Source organism: Falco biarmicus, chromosome 6 (genome assembly GCF_023638135.1).
Source record: "Falco biarmicus isolate bFalBia1 chromosome 6, bFalBia1.pri, whole genome shotgun sequence".
Lineage (NCBI taxonomy): Eukaryota > Metazoa > Chordata > Aves > Falconiformes > Falconidae > Falco > Falco biarmicus.
This window is the reverse complement of record NC_079293.1, coordinates 56,648,902-56,668,526: the sequence shown is the minus strand read 5'-3', so window position 1 is coordinate 56,668,526 and position 19,625 is coordinate 56,648,902. Positions and strand designations below refer to the sequence as shown.

Genomic DNA, 19,625 nt, shown 5'->3' with positions numbered 1-19,625 from the left:
AAAAATAATAATAGTAATCAGAGCTGCTTCTGTATTTGTTTTGGACTATCTCTGAAACATCCCTTTATTCTGCTAGATTTTATTTGGCAGCCACAATTTCACACAGATGTGAAAAGAGAATGTCTTCTAGAAGAGTCCACGTGTTACACTCAGAGGAAAAGGATCTGTAGCAGAACTGAACAGAAACCAGGTGCCAAAGTCAGAAAGCATTGTGTCATTTAACTCTGAAATCTGCCTAAGGATGACAGGTATGTTATCTGGGAGAAGGAAGAAGCAGCTATCTTGTCATTTAGATCCATTCAAAATACAGTTCCTCAGATTGCTGTTCTCCCTATACAAGGTGTGCCTGAGGTCTGAGAACACCCAAATTTATACAAAATGGTGCTTCCATCACAATTAAAATACCTCCAAGAATTTTAACAACCCACATAGGCTCTGTGAAATGCAAACTGAAAAGTAGCTCATTTCAGCCTTTCTAGGAGAGATACTGTTTTGGATTTATTAATACAAGACCATCATGAATGCTGAGACTTCAGGGCTTAAATTTACTCTTCCGTATGCGAACTTGAAGCACCAAGCAGTCCATTAAATAAAGTGTAGATCTTAATTAACCTACTTTCAGACACAGGGCATAGTAACAGCTGCTCATATCAGTGACTCCAAAGTAGGGGGAACTCAGCTAGTTAGCAGTTAAGTAGAATTACATACGCTAACCACCACTATTAATGCACAATAATGTATAAAAGGCAGGGGAAGGAACAGCAAAGAGGTTAGGTTACTTCTGTGTGGCAACATTTCCCCCTCCTTCTCCACACACACACCTCACTTCACAAAACCTTTTACATACAAATAAAATAGCCACGACCTTTTTTCCTCCTCTGCATGATTAATTACTTAGTGTATTATTAATTGGAAAATGTAGCTGAATTTCAAATGCTTTCATTTTCTCAGCATATCATGCTGTCTGGGAAGCGACGATTAAGCTGTTCATCAAAGGTGAGCAGGCAAGGTCATGTAGGCTGCACCTCTTCAGTTATTCATTACCTGTCCTAAATAGTAATTAACAGCAGCAATATTTCCATAAATCAAAGTTTTTCTGATTACCTTCAGATGATGCGCGGTTGGGGAGTGGGAAAGGAAGGAATTAGCATATGGGGTTTTGCATGTATCCTTTTTTTCACCATTTCTTCTAATGCAAACCTGAATAATTCAATCGATATAGTAGCTGTCATTTAAGATGCAGAATTTCACTGCGAGTCAACAGGAATTCCATGCAGAATGAAAAAGAGGTTATGGCTCCCTTTCTCCCCTTATGCCCCACAACTTCAAAGGCAAATTTGATCTAAGAAGGTGTCTCCATTACCAAGCCTGTTACATTTCTAATTTTTTTTTCTTTTTATTACCTCTGTTATAAAGGTTAAAGTGGAGATCACAGAGTATGGCCTTGAGGCCATATTCAGTGAGGCTTAGAGTTTCTTAATAAACTTATCCCTCTAGTATCTGTGGAGTTTCTCACCTTGAGGCATCTCGGGTGGCAAATAGTGAGGCTCCTGAGCACTGACATGTACCCAGTCGAAGTCATCGTACAAGTCTTGGTGGTAGTCGCAGGGTCCAGGACCATCATCAAACGTGCATCCCCCTAGGAAAGAAACTCGTAATTAGTTTATTTAAAAAGCAGAGGTATTCCTCCTGAGCATACCACACCTACAAAGCCCAAGCAACCTGTGGCATAGTTCACAGGCTTGCCTGTGCAAAGTTAAAACTCACAAGGAGCTCACCCATCATTGTTCCCCTCTTTTTTAAAATGTCTGTGCTTCACACAACCAATTTCCCCCAAGAGCACCTTCTTTCAGAGCAGGAGATCACAGGATGAGTCACTCAGCCCAAGTGAAACCTGGCCCAGTGCCTCTGTGACAAAAAGCAACACACTATCTAAACCAAGAAGGAAACAGAAAATAGTGGACTAGGCTCAAAAATAAAAGCTGGAAATCAACAAGTCTGATGCACTGAATGCATAAGTTGTCCTAAAACCAACAACGAGCATAAATAATGTGCCCAAAACAAAATAATTAAAATTACTTAGAAATGAAACAATTGCTGCAGAATTGGATAATCTTGCTTTGTTAAGTCTAGCATAACAGTACACAAATTCAGGGTGCTTTTTCTGAGTGACAAAAACAATGGATACAAAAACCTTGCAAGAAAAGTTGTGAGAAGTGACAGGGAGAAAGAAGAATGGGAGGAATGTAAAGGGGGGGGGGGGGAGGGGACGACAGGGACACAGACGGACAGACACACAAAATTGCTATGTAACACAGCAACATCTGCCCTGTCTCATTCAGTAAATTTTTATTGCATTCTTAACTCAAGGCAATTAAGAAGGCTGGGGAAGAAAGAGAAGAAAACCTGATGATCATGGAAAGAGATCAAGGTTTCAGAAAGAAGAAACAAAGGAATCAAAAGATCCTGGTCAAAGAAAAAGTAAAGCATAAATACAAGAAAACACAGATGTCACGCATATAACTGCGGTATCAGTTATCTCCATTTATGGCACACAGTCCATGAGTTTCCTTCTGCTCAAAAATAAAAGGCAAGACCAGGAAAGAATGAAAAGAGCGAGAACACAGTGCATTCATCTTTATTTATGCAGTATATTTAAATCCAGAATAGAAGTTACATAAGAACTCAAGTATTAGATTATAAACAACCCTTGGAAATCAAGGAAGATATTTCTCACATCCTCCCAGTCCTAAGTAGTTTGGGCCTATCAGTCCAATTAACAACTGTCATTACAACAAAAATTCCTCATTACGAAGACATCTCTAGACAGGAGCATTTTTGTTGACATTATTGTCTGACTTTGTGAAAACAAAATATGGGACAAATACTGCAAGTCCGAAGAACAAATGAAAAACCCTCACGGTGATACATTCTAGTGTCACCATGAGTCAACAGCACCGCATCAACAGCAAACACCCTCCCAAGCCTGCCAGGCTCTCAGCAGCCCACACTACACCCTGGAGGAGAATGGGCTGGAGGTGGGGAACAGGAGACTGAAGACCATACAAGACATACGTGGCCTGTAACTAGGGCAGACCAGAGGATAAGGAAAGGAGGAACAGGCATGTACGTAAACAAATTGAGGATAATTTTTATTTTTTTTTTTACCTACCCAGAATGGAATATTCAAATGTTACACAACAGGCAGAGTTTGTAAAAACAGTGCTCATATTTGGGGAAGAAGTCCCTTTTACAAAATTTCATCAGCAAATCTAGACTGTGTCCCAAACAGACTGTTTCATCTTCAGTTACAGACAACTCAAATAATTCTCACAGTTCTGCATTAAGTATTTGTCATTTTAAATAAATGACAAAAACAAGTTTTAGCTAATTCTACTTCACTAAAAACCGTTGCCAGATACTCATTCCCAAGCACTTCCAGAACCACTTCTTAACCAGTGCTTTGGCTGCCAAGAACAACAGCCAAAGAGAACTCTACACTGTAGCAAAATCTCTGCTGAGTCCTTGTTCCATAAAACCTTGAAGCATCATATTCAGCTCCATGTTCGCAAAACCTTCTCAAATGATACCCCTGTGACAACATAAGCACAGCATCACCAACAGCACCAAAGTCCCAACATTTCATAGTCAGCACTGCGTTTGTTACTACATCACTGCTGAAGCCTGCAAGGCACAAAAAAAAAAGAAGTATTTGTGCATCAAAGAAATATTTATGCCTTTAAAAGTCCCAACTCCAATGCCCTATTACCACTGGGAGACTCTTCTAATTAACATATATTGTGATAAAGCCAGAAGGGCTTAAAACGTAAAACTTGGGGTTTGATTTAACTTACAATACCCTGCTATGATCACTCTACAGCAAAAATGTACGTTTCCTTTGACATTTAATTGATAAATGAATAGCAGTTTCCCTTAAAGGGAAGCTATCACTGTCTGTTGTCCCAGCACCAAAATGACATATGGCTTTGAAGCACACGCCTGCAGGGCACCCATTACCCTTTTTAATGGTTTAAGTGCCCTCAGTATATAAATTTAAACTACCAATGGATCTTGTGGACTCATTTGGAAGATGAATGTCCTTAATTGCTCATCTTTGCTCCCACTATTAATTTTAGTTATCAGGGTTCTGATTAGCACTAACAACATGCCTGTTAATATAGAACAAGAAATCCAAACCTCCTTGTGCATAGTGCATCACTGCTGCATCCATAGAACAAGCAAGTGCCCATTTATTGCATGCACATTGAACAAAGATTATCAGGACAGATTATCAACCCTAAACAAAATCAACCCTGTAACAACTGCTTAAATCACGGAGCACACCACCTCTTACCAATGTATCGTGACATTTAAAGGCAAGTAAAGTAAAAGCCAATGCTGTAGTGATTCATCCGGTTTAAGAAAATGAGACAGACTAAGCATTTTAAACTGCCTGCAGACTACTCTTTATGACTTAAAACATGAGCAAATCTGGATCTCTCCTCTGTTTTAACAGTCAACTGCCTGCATGCTATTTCAGTAACTCTGGGTACTAAGAGACCAAACTAGTGTGACATGCTGTGTGGAAAACACAAGAAGAGATGGTGAGTGGGTGAAATCTGCAGTAATGTATTTTATTCCCAGTCATTTTTTCAAAACTATATGTATTTTAAATCAGTCTTCAACCACTCAAACATCTGAAAAGTACACTGTAGGTCAGGACTAGGACTGGTTAGCACCCTCACTCAGCTACTGGGCCACTCCCCACAATAACGTAACAGCACTGTTCAAGGAAGAACATGGATTGGCTTGATGAATGTTTAGTACCTTCCAACGAGGTTCAGCAGCTCATCTCAAATACATGTTCACATTTGTTGCCCAGCATTTTGAGAACAGTCTGCTAATACCCAACAAACAATAAGTTAGGAATCTCCAACTCAGCCATTTGTAACTACAAACCAAAACCCAATAAAAAGGTACTTCAGTAACAACCACTGCCCTGTTAGGTATCACCATCACACTCCTTTAGGTACAGCTGATACATAACCTGAAATTTATCTTCAACACTACCCCGCCACTGGAATTTGTGCGTTAACTACCAACACATGCCATGCCACTAAAAGCAATTTCTGCCCATCTGGTCAATCTCCCAGCTGGAAGCACACCACACTGACACTGATAATCTGGACAAGAGGATCAAGTGCACCCTCATTAAGTTTGCAGACAACACCAAGTTGAGGGGGAGTGTTGATGTGCTGGAGGGCAAGAAGGCTCTGCAGAGGGATCTGGACCCATGGGCCGAGGCCAGTTGTATGAAGTTAAACAAGAAGCACCGGGTCACATTTGCATTTGGGTCACAGCAACCCCATGCAACACTACAGACTTGGAGAAGAGTAGCTGGGAAGCTTCCCAGTGGAAAAGGACCCGGGGATGCTAGTTCATGGCCAGCTGAACATGAGCCAGCAGTGTGCCCAGGTGGCCAGGAAGGCCAACAGCATCCTGGCTTGCATCAAAAACAGTGTGGCCAGCATGACTAGGAAAAGGATTGTTCTGCTCTACTGAGCACTGGTGATGGCACACCTTGAATCCTGTGTTCAGTTTTGGGCCCCTCACTGCCAGACAGACATTGAGGTGCTGGAGCGTGTCCACAGATGGGGAACGGAGCTGGTGAAGCCTCTGGAGCACATGTGTTAAGAGAAGCAGCTAAGGGAACTAGGGTTGTTTAGCCTGGAGAAGACTCCAGTGGGATCTTATTGCTCTTTACCACAACCTGAAAGGAGGTTGTAGACAGGCAGGGGTTGGTCTCATCTCCCATGTAACAAGCAATAGGAGAAGAAGAAATGGCCTCAATTTATACCAGGGAAGGTTTAGATTGGATGTTAGGAAAAAATTGTCTACTGAAAAGGTGCTCAAGCATTGGAACAGGCTGCCCATCTGATGTGGTGAAATCACCATCCCTGGACATGTTTAAAATAAATGTGTGGATGTGGTGCTTAGGGACATGGTTTAGTGGTGGCCTTGGCAGTACTGGGTTAACGGCTGGACTTGACAGTCTCAAAGGTCTTTTCCAAATTAAATGACTCTATGATGCTATGACATCCAAAGCAATACACCAGACTGGTCCAACCCCAACAGCCCGATGTGAGCTTGGGGACTGGCATGCAAGGCAGCCAGCATTTCATCCCTTCAAAATAATGCTGCCATCAAACATGGCCCAGAAGGGCCAGATGGGAATAAGCAGCACACTCTGCTGAAAGGCAACACCAACCAGAGCCATGACTTGCCACACCTGCAGCAGCCATCAAGTAAGCCTCAACAATCAACTTCAAAAGAAAAATCAGGTGATCCATCAGAAACAAACACCCTACAGACAGCTGAAATTGTAAACTAGGAAAACAGAAGTAATTTTAAGTCTGTATGGTCATTTTGTCAAACATAACTGTATTTTGGGTCAATCAAATTTGTTCAGCTGTTGAAGTAGTATTTGGGAAACACATTCTACACAAACCATGGACTGTTTCCACTATCTTTTCCCATACTCTTCACGACATTATTAACATCAGCTTAAACACACCTAGAACTCTCATGCATTCTTCTTCCACATCCTTCTAAATGATAAGTGACAAATCATACTAGCCTCATAAAAATTTCCTGACATGCACTTTCATTCATAAAAGAAACAATCTTAAGTGTTCATTATAAAAACAAACATATGAATATCCCACACCAAACTTTCAGAAATTAAAGCTCCACTAAATAACAAGGTCATTAAGATTAACCTAAATTTAATAAAGATCACATAGTCAATGTTTACACATCACCTGTTGTGGTGGGTTGACCCTGCTGGATGCCAGGCGTCCAACAAAGCCACTCCATCACTCCCCTCCTTGGCTGGACAGGGGAGAGAAAATGTAACTATACACCTATGGGTCAAGACAAGGACAGCAAGATCACTTACTGATTAGTCATGGGCAAAACAGACTCTGACTTGGGGAAAATCAGTTTGATTTATTACCAGTGAAACTACAGTAAGATAATGATAAAAAAACCTAAACATTAAAACACCTTCCCTCCACCCCTCCCTTCTTCCTGGGCTCAACTTCATTCCCGAATTCTCTACCTCCTCCTGCCAAGCTGCACAGGGGGATGGGGAAAGGGGGTTCTGGTCAATTCATCACACGTAGTCTCTGCCGCTCCTTCCTCCTCCCGGGGAGGACTCCTTACACGCTCCCCCTGCTCCAGTGTGGGTTCCCTCCCTCCCACAGGAGGCAGCTCTCCATGGAATCCTCCAACATGAGTCCTTCCCGTGGGCTGCAGTTCTACACAAACCGCTCCAGCGTGGGTTCCCCTTCCATGGAGCTCAGTCCTTCAGGAACAGACTGCTCCAGCGTAGGTCCCCCGTGGGGTCACAAGTCCTGCCAGCAAACCCACTCCATAGAGCGTGATCCTCTCTCCGGGCATCCACAGGTCCTGCCAGGAGCCTGCTCCAGCACAGGCTTCCCACGGGTCACAGCCTCCTTCGGACATCCCCCTGCTCCAGCGCGGGGTCCTCCACGGGCTGCAGGTGGGTACCTGCTCCAGCGTTACCCTCCGTGGGCTGAGGGGCACAGCTTGCCTCACCATGGGCTTCACTGTGGGCTGCAGGGGAATCTCTGCTCTGGCGCCTGGAGCACCTCATCCCCTCTCCTTTGTCACTGCCCTGGGTGTCTGCAGAGCTGTTGCTCTCACAGAGTCTCACTCCTCTCTGGCTGCAGTCACACAGTTTCCCCCCCCCCCTCCTTTCTTAAACACATTATCCCAGAGGTACTAGCACCATCACTGATGGGCTCAGCCTTGGCCAGCAGTGGGTCCCTCTTGGAGCCAGCTGGCATTGGCTCCACTGGACGTGGGGGAAGCTTCTGGCACCTCCTCATGGAAGCCACCCCCTGTAAGCCCCCCTGCTACCAAAAACTTGAAATGGAAACTCAGTACATCCATAAGAAGTTATTTGGAAGATGCTTGAATTTAAAGACAAACTGTATGTTTTGAAATGTTATCATGATATTTCCTTAGCACCAACACTCAGTTACTGACACTGCTCTGATTCTGGCATTATCCTACATCCTTTCATACAAACCCAGGAAAAAGAGCTGAATGGATTTTTCCCCACCAGGTTAAATTATAAAAAAGATTAAGCCTAAGAAAAGCATGTGTCAAACTCCCACTGATAAATTGACATCCACTACAACTTTGGGGTGGCCTCCCAGCTCATCAGCTCAGGACAGAAAGGAAAACTGATTCAGAGTTTGAACTAATTATCTTTAATCATTACAATTATTATAACCAGTGCTCTCACTATACTTCCTAGAGATCATGCCACTTTTACCGTTTAGAATGGAAACTGTCAATTGCACACAAATATTACATGAAATTTAGGATATCCATAACATTTATTATGAATGGCATTATAGGGATGTGATACTGGAGATCTACTGACTTCCTGATAAAAGACACTTTCCACATATCACCTAAAAATTCTGTATGTCAATTTTATTAGACCTCAGTAACTCCAGTGCCCCTTAAAACACACTCAGAAAAATGACAGTAAAAAAACAATTTAAAATGTTCAGAAAACTACTAAATTGCAAAAAATTAAATACCTATTGATAAAACTAGCTGATGAAGAATAACACATATTTACTGGCCATGCCTTATACCATCTTTACAAAAAGACAACATCAGGGGTATGAGAAGGGAACAGCTGGCATTCACTTTTCTAAATGCAACAAAGAATCTATTTCTTTCTCTTACGTCACACTTTCTACATAATTAAAAATAAAGAAAAAAATAGTATAACAAATTATATGCAACAATAGGAACAAGGCACGCACTTTTAAGTCTCCTATAGTTACAATATCTATCCTACAGAACTCCCAAGTACATTCTTACCAAAATCTGGCACTAAGTTTCAGAAACCAATAAGGGAAAGCAGTGAAAGATCTGCATCTTCTGGGTTTGGAGCAGAGGTAGAGAGAAGGGAAACTGCAGTACCTGATTAGGTTTCTGAAACAAATTTATTTTACAAGTGTTCTCATTCCCGAATTCTATTTCTATAACCTGTCAGCATTGCAAAGGATTTTTTTCAGCCACAGAGCGGCATGTATAGAAGGACAGTTGAAAGAACACAACTTTACAGTTCATTTCCCAGATCTGTTCTTGCACCTGACTACTTCTGGAGTTATACAAAATGCAAAACACACTAGTAACATCCTAAATTTCATGCTCCTCCCTTTTAAGGATCTGGTTATAAGCCCAGAAATTCATCCACTAAGAACGAGCAGACGACAAATACAGGAGGAAAAAAAAAAAATCAAGTCTAGCATGAGAGTTGTACTACAGGCACACAACAAACTTCTGTCATCACAACTTTCCCCTTACACAGGGCTCCATTACCAATGGTTTCTCTGGGGCTCATATTTATGAAGGTGTCACACCAGAAATGAAATACAATTTTCTCATCCAGCTCAAATGACTAGTCGGAACAATCTGCTCCTTTTATTCAACAGCATGCTTTTATTTTGCTGCACCACCTGCTGTAAAAGCATAATGACTAGCTCTAAATCTATCAAAGTAGATAGCTCCATGGTAGGAACCCAGTACAAAATTATGTTTGTCTGGGATGTCAGGTAAAAGTCCTGTGAAAATTTAATTTTTCTCCTCATGTTGATTGGTGAATTCAAAGCTTGAAGAGTATAAAGGTGCTACAGCAGGTCTCTTGTCAGTCATATATCCAGGAACAGGTTCTGCTTGTAAAATCACCCACCTACTGCATTAATTTATCTGTTTCTATCACAGCATGCCTCGAAGCACAGGATGTTTTTATCTTCCACAGGCACTACGTTATTCCTGTTACGAGCACTTTAACACACATTGATTGCAGAGCATTCAGATACCTATTAAGAATATACTATGAACTGCTATCAATGCAGTTTGAGAATAAATTTTAATGACTTATGTTAAAATGCTTATGTTCAGTATTGCCTACTGAAATTTAACTCTGAAATAACCTTAATTAACCTATGGAATCTAGAAAAGCAAAAAGTCAGAGGCACTGTTTAATTTTAAAAACATAACCATGAAAACAGCAGCACTTAGGAAAATGACAGATTGTCCTTCACTACAGGGAGAAAGCATACTAAGAATATTTATCTTTTTTTGCAGTGGTATCTTATTTTGTAGTACTAGAATTCATTACACGAAACACAACTGATTATAGTTAAGAGCAATATAAAAGCCAAGCAAATTCAATTACCTCCAAACACCTATTAAAAAATTTCTAGCCTTGTTCCCTCTATCAGTATGTTTTAATCATCCTCTTAGCTTATTAACTTACATGGAACTCCAAGCCTCATCCAAAAGCACCAATGGAGTGAAAACACCAACAATTTAATAGGAAATATGCCTGATTACTCCTAAATTAGCATTATTTTCATTGTAGGTCTTTTGTTGGTACTGTTAGAACAGTCAAATAATCTAAACATACCTATAAATATAAACTTTTCTGAAAAGGAAGTGGACAAAACTGCTCCTAAATCACTACATGCTATAAATCACCCTGGCATTAAAAACCAATCCCACCCCTCAATAGCCATACAGTAGTACCATATCCAAGAAACTGAACAGGTCATAATCAAGTCCAATCTATACTGTTTGGTTTTTTTTTTCCATTTTGTATCTGTGTTCCATATTTCTTATTAATAAAACATAGTAGCTTATTTTAGAATGGGAAGATGGAAACTTGAAAAATATTAGGTATAAGTTACCAAGAATGCAGGAAGCCTCATGTGGACATGCTTTCCTGCAATCTTCAGGGAAAGACCTTGCTTTTAATCTCAGCATTTATCCTAATGCCAGATTTTGTGAGAGCATAAATATGCACAATTAGATGTGGTCTACCTGGCCATGCCATTTATTAGATTTCTTCTACTAAATTAGGTTCATTCCCTCTATACCAGGCCTGGAAAAGGCTTCTTCATCTCTGATTTCATAAAGCTTTGTATTGGTGGGCAACAGGAGACCTTTCCGTGCTTTACCAGCAGTGAACAGGATGGAAGAAGGAAAGAGATGAAAGGAGGAGATCATTCTCTATTACACTGTCTTCCAGTTTCCAAACTAAGCAAAATCTAAACAAAAGTGTCCTTACATTTCCTCCCGTTCTCCAGGGAAAGGGAGGTTTTCTCTTCTTTACTGGAGAGGTGACAACAGGTAGCTGTGAAGAGTCACGGTTGCTGAATGCCTTTTTCACAGATTCTTCATCCTTCCTTGGCATGGGCAAAGCATAGAGAGTAAACTGCCCCCTGTATATGCAGATTACTTTTTATAACTGAAGCTACCAAGGCAAATTCCATTTCAGTTCACAAGATATTTCTGAAATCATTAAGAGATTCAGCAGTTTTGTGAAATTCTGGACAGATCTTCATCAATACACCAGCGGCAACATCCACAAAACACCAAAAGCTATTTCATATTTCAGCTCATAGGCTGCAAACTTTAGTATTCTTCTGGTGCACTGAGCAGACTTCTGACCAATTGCACTGGTGACAAGGCGTTACACCATTTGAATACCAATAAGGGGGGGGGGAGGTGGTGGTGACAGGTAGAATCATGTACCTGAGATTAATAAATATTTTCATGACTAAACTAAAACACTAGCAAGCACATTCTATGATTTCAAGGACACAATTGAGAGCTCCAGAATTAAATTAATCACTTTGATTATTTATGGATATGTGGTCCTACAACACAGCTTCTGAAAACACCTTTTTCCAAGACACTGATAGTGCTTATTTATAGAAATTCTTATGTAGATACCACAATCACTGGCATTTCTCCTAGATGTTCTTACAATATGCTGTTAAAAGTTAATGGATAAGAATGCGATTAAACTCAGTAGGAGTGCTGAATGAAGACAGCCCTACAGCCATTACATGAAATCACTAAATTTTCTATAGTTTCAGAATGCTAGGTTATTGTGTAACCTACTCTCCAAAAGGAGAAGAAAAAAAAAAAAAAAAAAAAAAAGAAAAAAAAAGCTGAAACAAGGACTTGGAAGAAAAAAGTTTACGGCTAAACTTTTATCTCTACTAATCACATCAGCCATTCAACCACAAAAAGAGGCCTAACAACTACACTAGCCACCCTACTACAACTTTGACAGTTTAACCATAAAACGAGATGACTGGGAAAAACAGGTTATTGTCAGGGTTTAACACCAGCCAGCAACTGAAGTACCACACAGCCACTCGCTCACTACCCAGCCCCACCCCCAGTGGATGGGGAGCAGAACAGGAAAGAAGGTCCAACTCATGGGTTGAGATAACAGTTTAATAATTGAAATATAACGACAATAACAATAATAATAACAATTGTAACTAAGAAGAGACAGGAGAGAAAAAAAAAAAGAAAAAAGACAAGAGGTGCACAATACAACTGCTTACCAATGCCCAGCCAGTCCCTGAAGCACCGATCAGTAGCTCCCAGCCAACTTCCCCCAGTTTATATACAGTTGGCATGACCTTCCATGGTATGGAATATCCCTTTGGCTAGTTGGGGTCAGCTGCCCTGGTTCTGCTCCCTCCCGACTTCTTGTGCACTTGCTCGCTGGCAGAGCATGGGAAACCGAAATGTCCTTGACTTAGGGTAAGTACTACTTTGCAACAACTACAACATCAGTTTAGTATCAACATTATTCCCATACTAAATCCAGAACACAGCATTGCACCTGCTACTAGGAAGAAAATGAACTCTATTCCCACCAAAACCAGGACAGGTGTTCAAAGTCTGTTCTGAAAACCATCTCTCAATATCAGGGATCAATTTTGTTCAGCAGATGAAAGTGAGAGTTTCCAGCTGCACAGTAGGAGCAGCCATTAAAAAATTAAAAGGAGTCTCATTTGAGGACAATAAATTATTGCAAGTTACCACCTCAAAAGCTGGACAAACAAATAAGGAAATGAGGGAAGAGTGCGTAAGTTACAGACTAAACTATAAAAGGAGCTCAAGGAACAGGGGGCCAAAGAGGAATACGGCCAACATGAAAGCTGAGGATTTCCTAGGGGGAGGTGAGCTTAAGACTGTGCATAAAATTTTAAATGGTCATGCAAAAAGGAAGATCAAATTAAATGCAAGGAAATGGGAAAAGCTGTGATGTTGAAAAATGGCAGAAGCTGTTACAAAAGGTCATTTTTGAAGCCACAGAAAGAGATAAGTCCAAGAAGGTGGAGAGATGATTGAAGAGTTCAGTCATGGTATAAATCCAGAGTCACCAGAGGATGACAAGAACTTCTCAGAGGAGTTCTTTCAAGAATTGACATCAAGGTATATGAATTAAGCTGCTGGTGAATACACAACTCTGGCACATGAATGAGAGCGGTAACATGCAGTATCGAGAACAAAAATATATCTTCACACATACAGGCACTGATGAACTACAAGCCAAATCCTTTTGTATCAGAAGTGCAGCTACTGCTCTAGTTTCTTATTTTATACTAAGAAAAGAGTCACAAGCATTTTAATAACTGTCATCATTTCATGCAATCTAGAAAAACTCATGAAAGGAAGGCCAGAAAGAAGAACAATGTAAATGTATTTTGAAAACTCAGTGAAGGTTTCTGTACCCATAGGAGACAACAAAGCTCCCCAACTTAAAGACCTGCCGAGATACAGACCAACAAATAACAGATTTCAGATGTACTGGCCCACAATCTACAGAATCAGAGAACAGTTGAGTTTGGAAGGGACCTCTGGAGGTCATCTGCTCCAGCCCCTCTGTTCAAGCAGGGCTATCTACAGATGGTTGCCCAGAACCATGTCCAGACAGTTTCAAGTATCTCCAAGGACGGAGACTCCACAACCTCCCTGGGCAACCTGCACCAATGCTCAGCCATTTGCACAGTTTAAAAAAAAAAAAAAAAACAACAAAAACAAAACAAAAAACCCACACACACCAAAAACAAGTGTTCCCTGATGTTCAGAGAGGGACCCTCATTGTGTGGGAGACAGTGTCAAAAGTCTTACTGATATTTAGGCAGATGATACTTGCTGCTGTCCTTTATGTGCCTGGAAATGGTTTCAAGGATGAGCTACTACCTTCCCAAGACCAAAGTTAGACTGACTAGCCTGTCCTCCCCTAGGTTCTCAGTCTTGCCCAACCTCATATTCAGATATCATCTCAAACTTTTTCAGAGCATTTCAGTATGAAATACTTCATATTTTCTCTGTTATCAAAATGAAGCTCACCTTCTATTCAATCACACAGGCAAGTATAACATTGCCCTCTGCAATATCATGCGTAAACATGGACTATAAAGTATCAGAGGAAAAGCTGAGATAAAAACCAGAATAATATGAAAAGTTTTCATATACAATAAACGGAGAGCTGCAAACACACAGAAAGAGAGATCTGTCTTTCTGATGTCTTACCTTTCCTCTTTAGTCTTACAAATCTAAGCCTTTAGTTAAAGGTGCTCCATAGAATCAAATGAACGTTAAACAGATGATTCATTTCACATGCTATTCTTTGTATTGGTTTCTACTTCATTCTTCAGCACAGTAAGATTTATCAAAATATTTCATAGAATATCAGGAAAATATTTTAGATAGATTTCATTAGGAAAGAGCCATCTGACAGCAGAGCTATTTAACACACTCAGAGCACACACACATAAAAAGAAGACGCTAACAACTCCCTTCACATCTTGCAGGTAAATCACTGCTTACAGTTGAAATGATTTAACATATAAATTGTGCATATAAACATATAATGTGTCTCTTCTCTCATCCACAATTAAGTCCTCAACAAGACCTCTGATGAACAAACAACAAAACAAGTCATCACATCATTTTGGGCAAAGCTTACTGATATGGCATCAAACAGCTTTATTTGTGCCATAAAAATACCCTCTCCAGACTAAGTGCAATAGCCATGTAAAGCTGTAGCAAGAAATCACTATTTTAGGGTAGAAATATTTACAATCAGAATGCTATTTCTACTACAATTTAACAAACAGAGGAAATGTTATTTCCCGAGTCCTCAGGGAACTGAGCTCAAGGACTTGAAACTCTTATTTTTATCTGCAAATCTGCACTTTACTTTCAATAGAAGTAACTACTGCGAGAATACTTAGGTGTATTATAGTATTTTTCAAGCAGATTCAAGTTGTATTTAATCCCTCCACTTCTTAGTGAGAGTATTTCTTTATTTGAGATGGCTTTGTGAAATGATGCAATAGATAAGCCTGAAGGTCAGATGAATCCTACTTCAGACTGTGCAATGAAGTTGTAGCATTTTGGAGCCAACCACCTGGTCCGTGTCCTGAAGGCATGCTGCCCAAAGCACACTATGGAGAACAGAGAAACACAATTCCTACAATCTTTACAGTTTCAGCACACAAGCAAAAATGCATCCCTTGATGTTATACATTTCACAGAAATCAAGTACAGGAAAAACTATAGCTGAAAACTGTTCCGAGTAGACAGTGATAGGGTGCCAATAAGCCTTTGCAGATATTGACCATTTAGACTGAAGATTTTAAGACAGAATTGGATATTTTCATGAAAACATCAGCTTGATGCTAAACCGCAGTTAGAAGGTAATTCAAAAGTTAGAGTTACAAGGAAAAAAAATTAGAAAAGAATAGTCAACATTTCTTTGCAACATTATAAGCCACATCCAGAGACTATGTGCTGTTCTGGTTTTCCACCTCCTAATGGTTATAGCATAAATTAAAAAGGCTTAGAGAACATCCAATAAAGATGATCATAGGATGCTTAAAGTAATAAATATAACTGAACAGACTAGGAATTTCCAGCCAGAGATGACACAGGAAATAGGACAGCTGCATCCTTAGCAACATGAAGAGAAGAATAGATATTAATCACTTTTTTGTCTGTGAAAACATTATGGGCCTTCAAATGAGGCAATGGGGTATCATGATCAAATTAAACACCACAGCGTTTGGTTGTGGGACTCCTTGCCACAGGATGCTATGGCTGCTACAGATATTTGGGGGTGGGGTCTGGACGGAATCACTGGTATCTGCTGAGAAATACTAACTGCGCACCTTTGGCTCATGTGGCTACTTGCTGCTAAGACAGTATTTTGGCGAAGCATACCTACAGACTTGCCAATGACTAGAAGAAAGAATAAAATCAGGGCATTGGGAGAAAAGATACTGAGCTCTTATCAGTCTTTGGACCGTCACACTGTATCAAATAAGAAGTAAACACATAAGATGTACAACAAAATAAAGCCATAACTATTTGATGTAATTATGAGGCTAAGCTATCTCGGAGGCTAAAAACTGGACACTAAGAATTAAGTAGGGAAAGGGATGGATATTATTTTGAATGGAAGAGAACAAGATACACTAAAAGGAGGACTACAATGCAAATCAGTAGTGAAAGAGCCTCAAGACATCACATCCTGAATATGCACTGTTATAAGTAGCCAAATATGGGAAGGTTTGGGCTGGTAACTCCCCATTGCTCTACTCTCTCCTACCATATGCAATCACCAATGGGCTCCATTAGTCCAAGTATTGACCAGGGAAGCGCATGCGGGTCTCTGCGAGGAAATGCAGAGCTCTGAGAATAAGTTAACAATGCAGATGTACTCCTGATGTGATAAAAGTTATGCATGCAGTGGTTTTCTCAGCAATTGTCAACCACATATGTATAAACCCCCTAGTAATTTTTTTTTCCTTACACAGCACTTGAAAACTTAGCAACTGAGGCTGCAATCAAACTAGACTCTGGAAGAGATGCATTTTATGATTCACTCTTCAGAGGACTAAAGTGTGTTCGGTACTCCCCATTCCTGGGGTGGGAGGCAGGGAAGTCTTAAACTTTGCTCTTATACTAGCTTCTCTTTTTCAAGGCATTTACACATGCAACTAGAACTTGTGCAAATATTACATGCACATGTTTCCACAACACCTTTTCAGTCAACCTTTGCTAGTGTAGACACAAACACGTGTATATGACAAAGTACTCACTTTTTGGTATGCCATTACCTGAAAAGGGGCAGTGTGCTAGCGAAAGGAAAGAGATGGCAGCAGGATAAGCTTCTAAAGAATATCAGCTAAATTAAAATTCGTAGTATATCTCATCTGACAATGAAAACATCTAAAGTTTTGTATTTGGAGGTTGTTTCGGTTTTTAAAACCAGGAGAATAAATGTGATTATTTTTTTTCAGTGGGCAATGTGAGACACACACAAAAATCAATCCCAACCCCTCCACAAAAGAAGCATCCTTCTCTGGCCATTTTGGGGGTTTTTTCTGTACGATAGCAAAAAAAAAAGCTAAGAATTGGCTCTATGCTACCAAGTTAACATTTTGAAATTAAAATACAAAATACAATGCAGAGCAATACAGTCAGAAGAAAATACTTCATAAATACCAAGAGCCCCCCCCCAAAACATAAATATGTTTAATACAATATAAAAATCAATATTTAATATTTAAATCAATAATTAAATTAATTAAATTTAATTAAATAAATATTTAATCAATATTTAATAACACACACATAATCTGGATGCAATGAATAAAGCAACAAGCATAATAAAATTTTGCTGATTTTGAACTGAAACACTGTAGTACCAGGGGGGTATATGTAATTTGTAATAAAATAACAGCCTCAAGGTGTGACCAAAAGCACTCCCCTGCCCCCTCCTATTTTTTGCCATATCATAGTCCACCCCACAAAAGTCTGAGACAGTGGAAAAAAAGAAATGTTTTGTTCATATCACCCACACCAGTAGGCAATCACAATTTCATAAGGAACAAGAAGTAACAGGTATATACTATTGAGAATTGCTGGTTTAAGTTCAAGCACAAATTCATGTCACCAACTGGCACAGTGAGGTTCTGTCCTCTTTTGATCCCTGTAATTGTTAATATTTGCATACACTTAAAAAGGCACAAAGATGGGACTCCAGGTCATCTCATCTGCATCACTTCTCTGGGTATCCTTACCTACAAATGCATTTGCAGATATTTTCTCTGCAGGGTTTACTCCATCACACCAGTGATCTAAAGCGGTGTCAATTCTGCCTAAACTGAGCGTCAGCCTACCTTTCTGATGTCTGGCTATCATGAACAGCTCAACCCAGTTACAATAACCCTTTTACTTTTTCACTCCAATCTTGATCTCAGGTCAGCACCTCTTTTCAAGTATTACAGACACCATCATCCATCATTCACATTCGCATTCAAGCCTCTTCTTGTGTCCTTCACTACAACTCTGCCTGATTTTTGAAGGGTAACTAAAAACCTTCTGAGACACACTTTCTCTGCAAGTCTTTCCCAGCTTTCATCTCCCCTTAACCCAATCATTTTGGTGTCTCCTCTCTGCCCTTGACAAATCAGTCTTCTCCCACTGTTATCTATTCACAGTACTGCTGAAAAGACTCTCTTACAGCCCATCGCTTTGGCTGCCTTCCACTTTTACTTCCTCTCTCTCCATTTTCACAGAACAAACTTATTTTTGTAACCATTCACTGTTTATGCCCATTTCTGGAAAGCCAGCCAATTCAACTCAACAGAACTCATGGCAGCAACTGGCAGAAACATATTCCTTTGTTGCTGTTGGATTTGGTTTCCTCTGGTTTAGCTGGTTAAAACAACCCAGAGCGTTAAGGGGGGAGGGGATTGAGGGGTCAAACAAGTACCAAAAAAATGAGATCATGAGTTCATTGCTAGAATAAAGAAGTAAGGCAGATGTGTGCAGAGGAAAATGAGAAAACATGGAGTACTGAGCATGGGCAAGCAAACCATTTGATTGGCTGGGTTTCTGCTTTTGGCTGCCCATAGGTCTCCAATGGAAAAAAAAAAAAAATTAGAAAAAAAATCACACACTACCCCACTCATCTAAGTTGCCAACACCACCTACTTAGAATAAGAATGGCCAGTCTGGCAAAGGCACAAGTGTTGCAGGTAGCTAGCAAAATACAACTTGTTCTTTAAAGAGAGAATTTATTTATAGGTGCCGTGATACCATCTCTGAGGTTGAGCACGGAGAAGTGCTAGTCTATCTCAAAACTCAGAGCCAAGTTGAAAGGCCAATAGCATTATTCTGTAGTCTTGTGCTGCTTGCATCTCCTACCAGCTACAGAGCAAAGGGAACCAGAAAAGACCAACTTTGCCAGCACATGTTTTTCACTAGGCAAAGACAAGGGAGAGACATTGTCAGCACCTTCTCATACAAGACAAATCCTTGTAATGTTTACATTCATTTAATGCTCACATATCAGATTTCAGGGAAGGCACAATTCAACAGTAATCAGTCTGTCCTTGGATAGCAAGGGAGGTCTTCTGCCTAGCAGTGACTGTGGCACCCAAGGACCATGACACCTTTGTCTTCTTCCTTGTATGGTCCAGTTATATGGAAAACACTCTTCATCTTCCAGTACAAATTAGTTCCTCCTAGAGTTAAGCTGGCAGACACAGCATTACATATGCAAGCTCTGAGAGACAGTCTTCATTTTTGTGATCCAGGGAGGAATCTATGCTGCATAGGAGCAGGGGGAAGTTGGGGTGTATCAACACCATTTTGATCTCATTAGCTCAACTTCTTGCTTGTCC

General features: G+C 40.2%; 1 protein-coding gene across 6 annotated transcripts in view; it reads right to left on the bottom strand.

The window, feature by feature from the left end:
• PTPRK (protein tyrosine phosphatase receptor type K) overlaps nt 1–19,625 on the bottom strand; it is a 412,154-nt gene that overhangs the window by 320,559 nt on the left and 71,970 nt on the right. For all 6 annotated transcript variants that reach the window (XM_056343552.1, XM_056343554.1, XM_056343553.1 and 3 more), the window contains exon 2: nt 1,517–1,639. In XM_056343552.1, the coding sequence (XP_056199527.1) occupies nt 1,517–1,639 (123 nt within the window). The remainder of the gene's footprint in view (nt 1–1,516; nt 1,640–19,625) is intronic.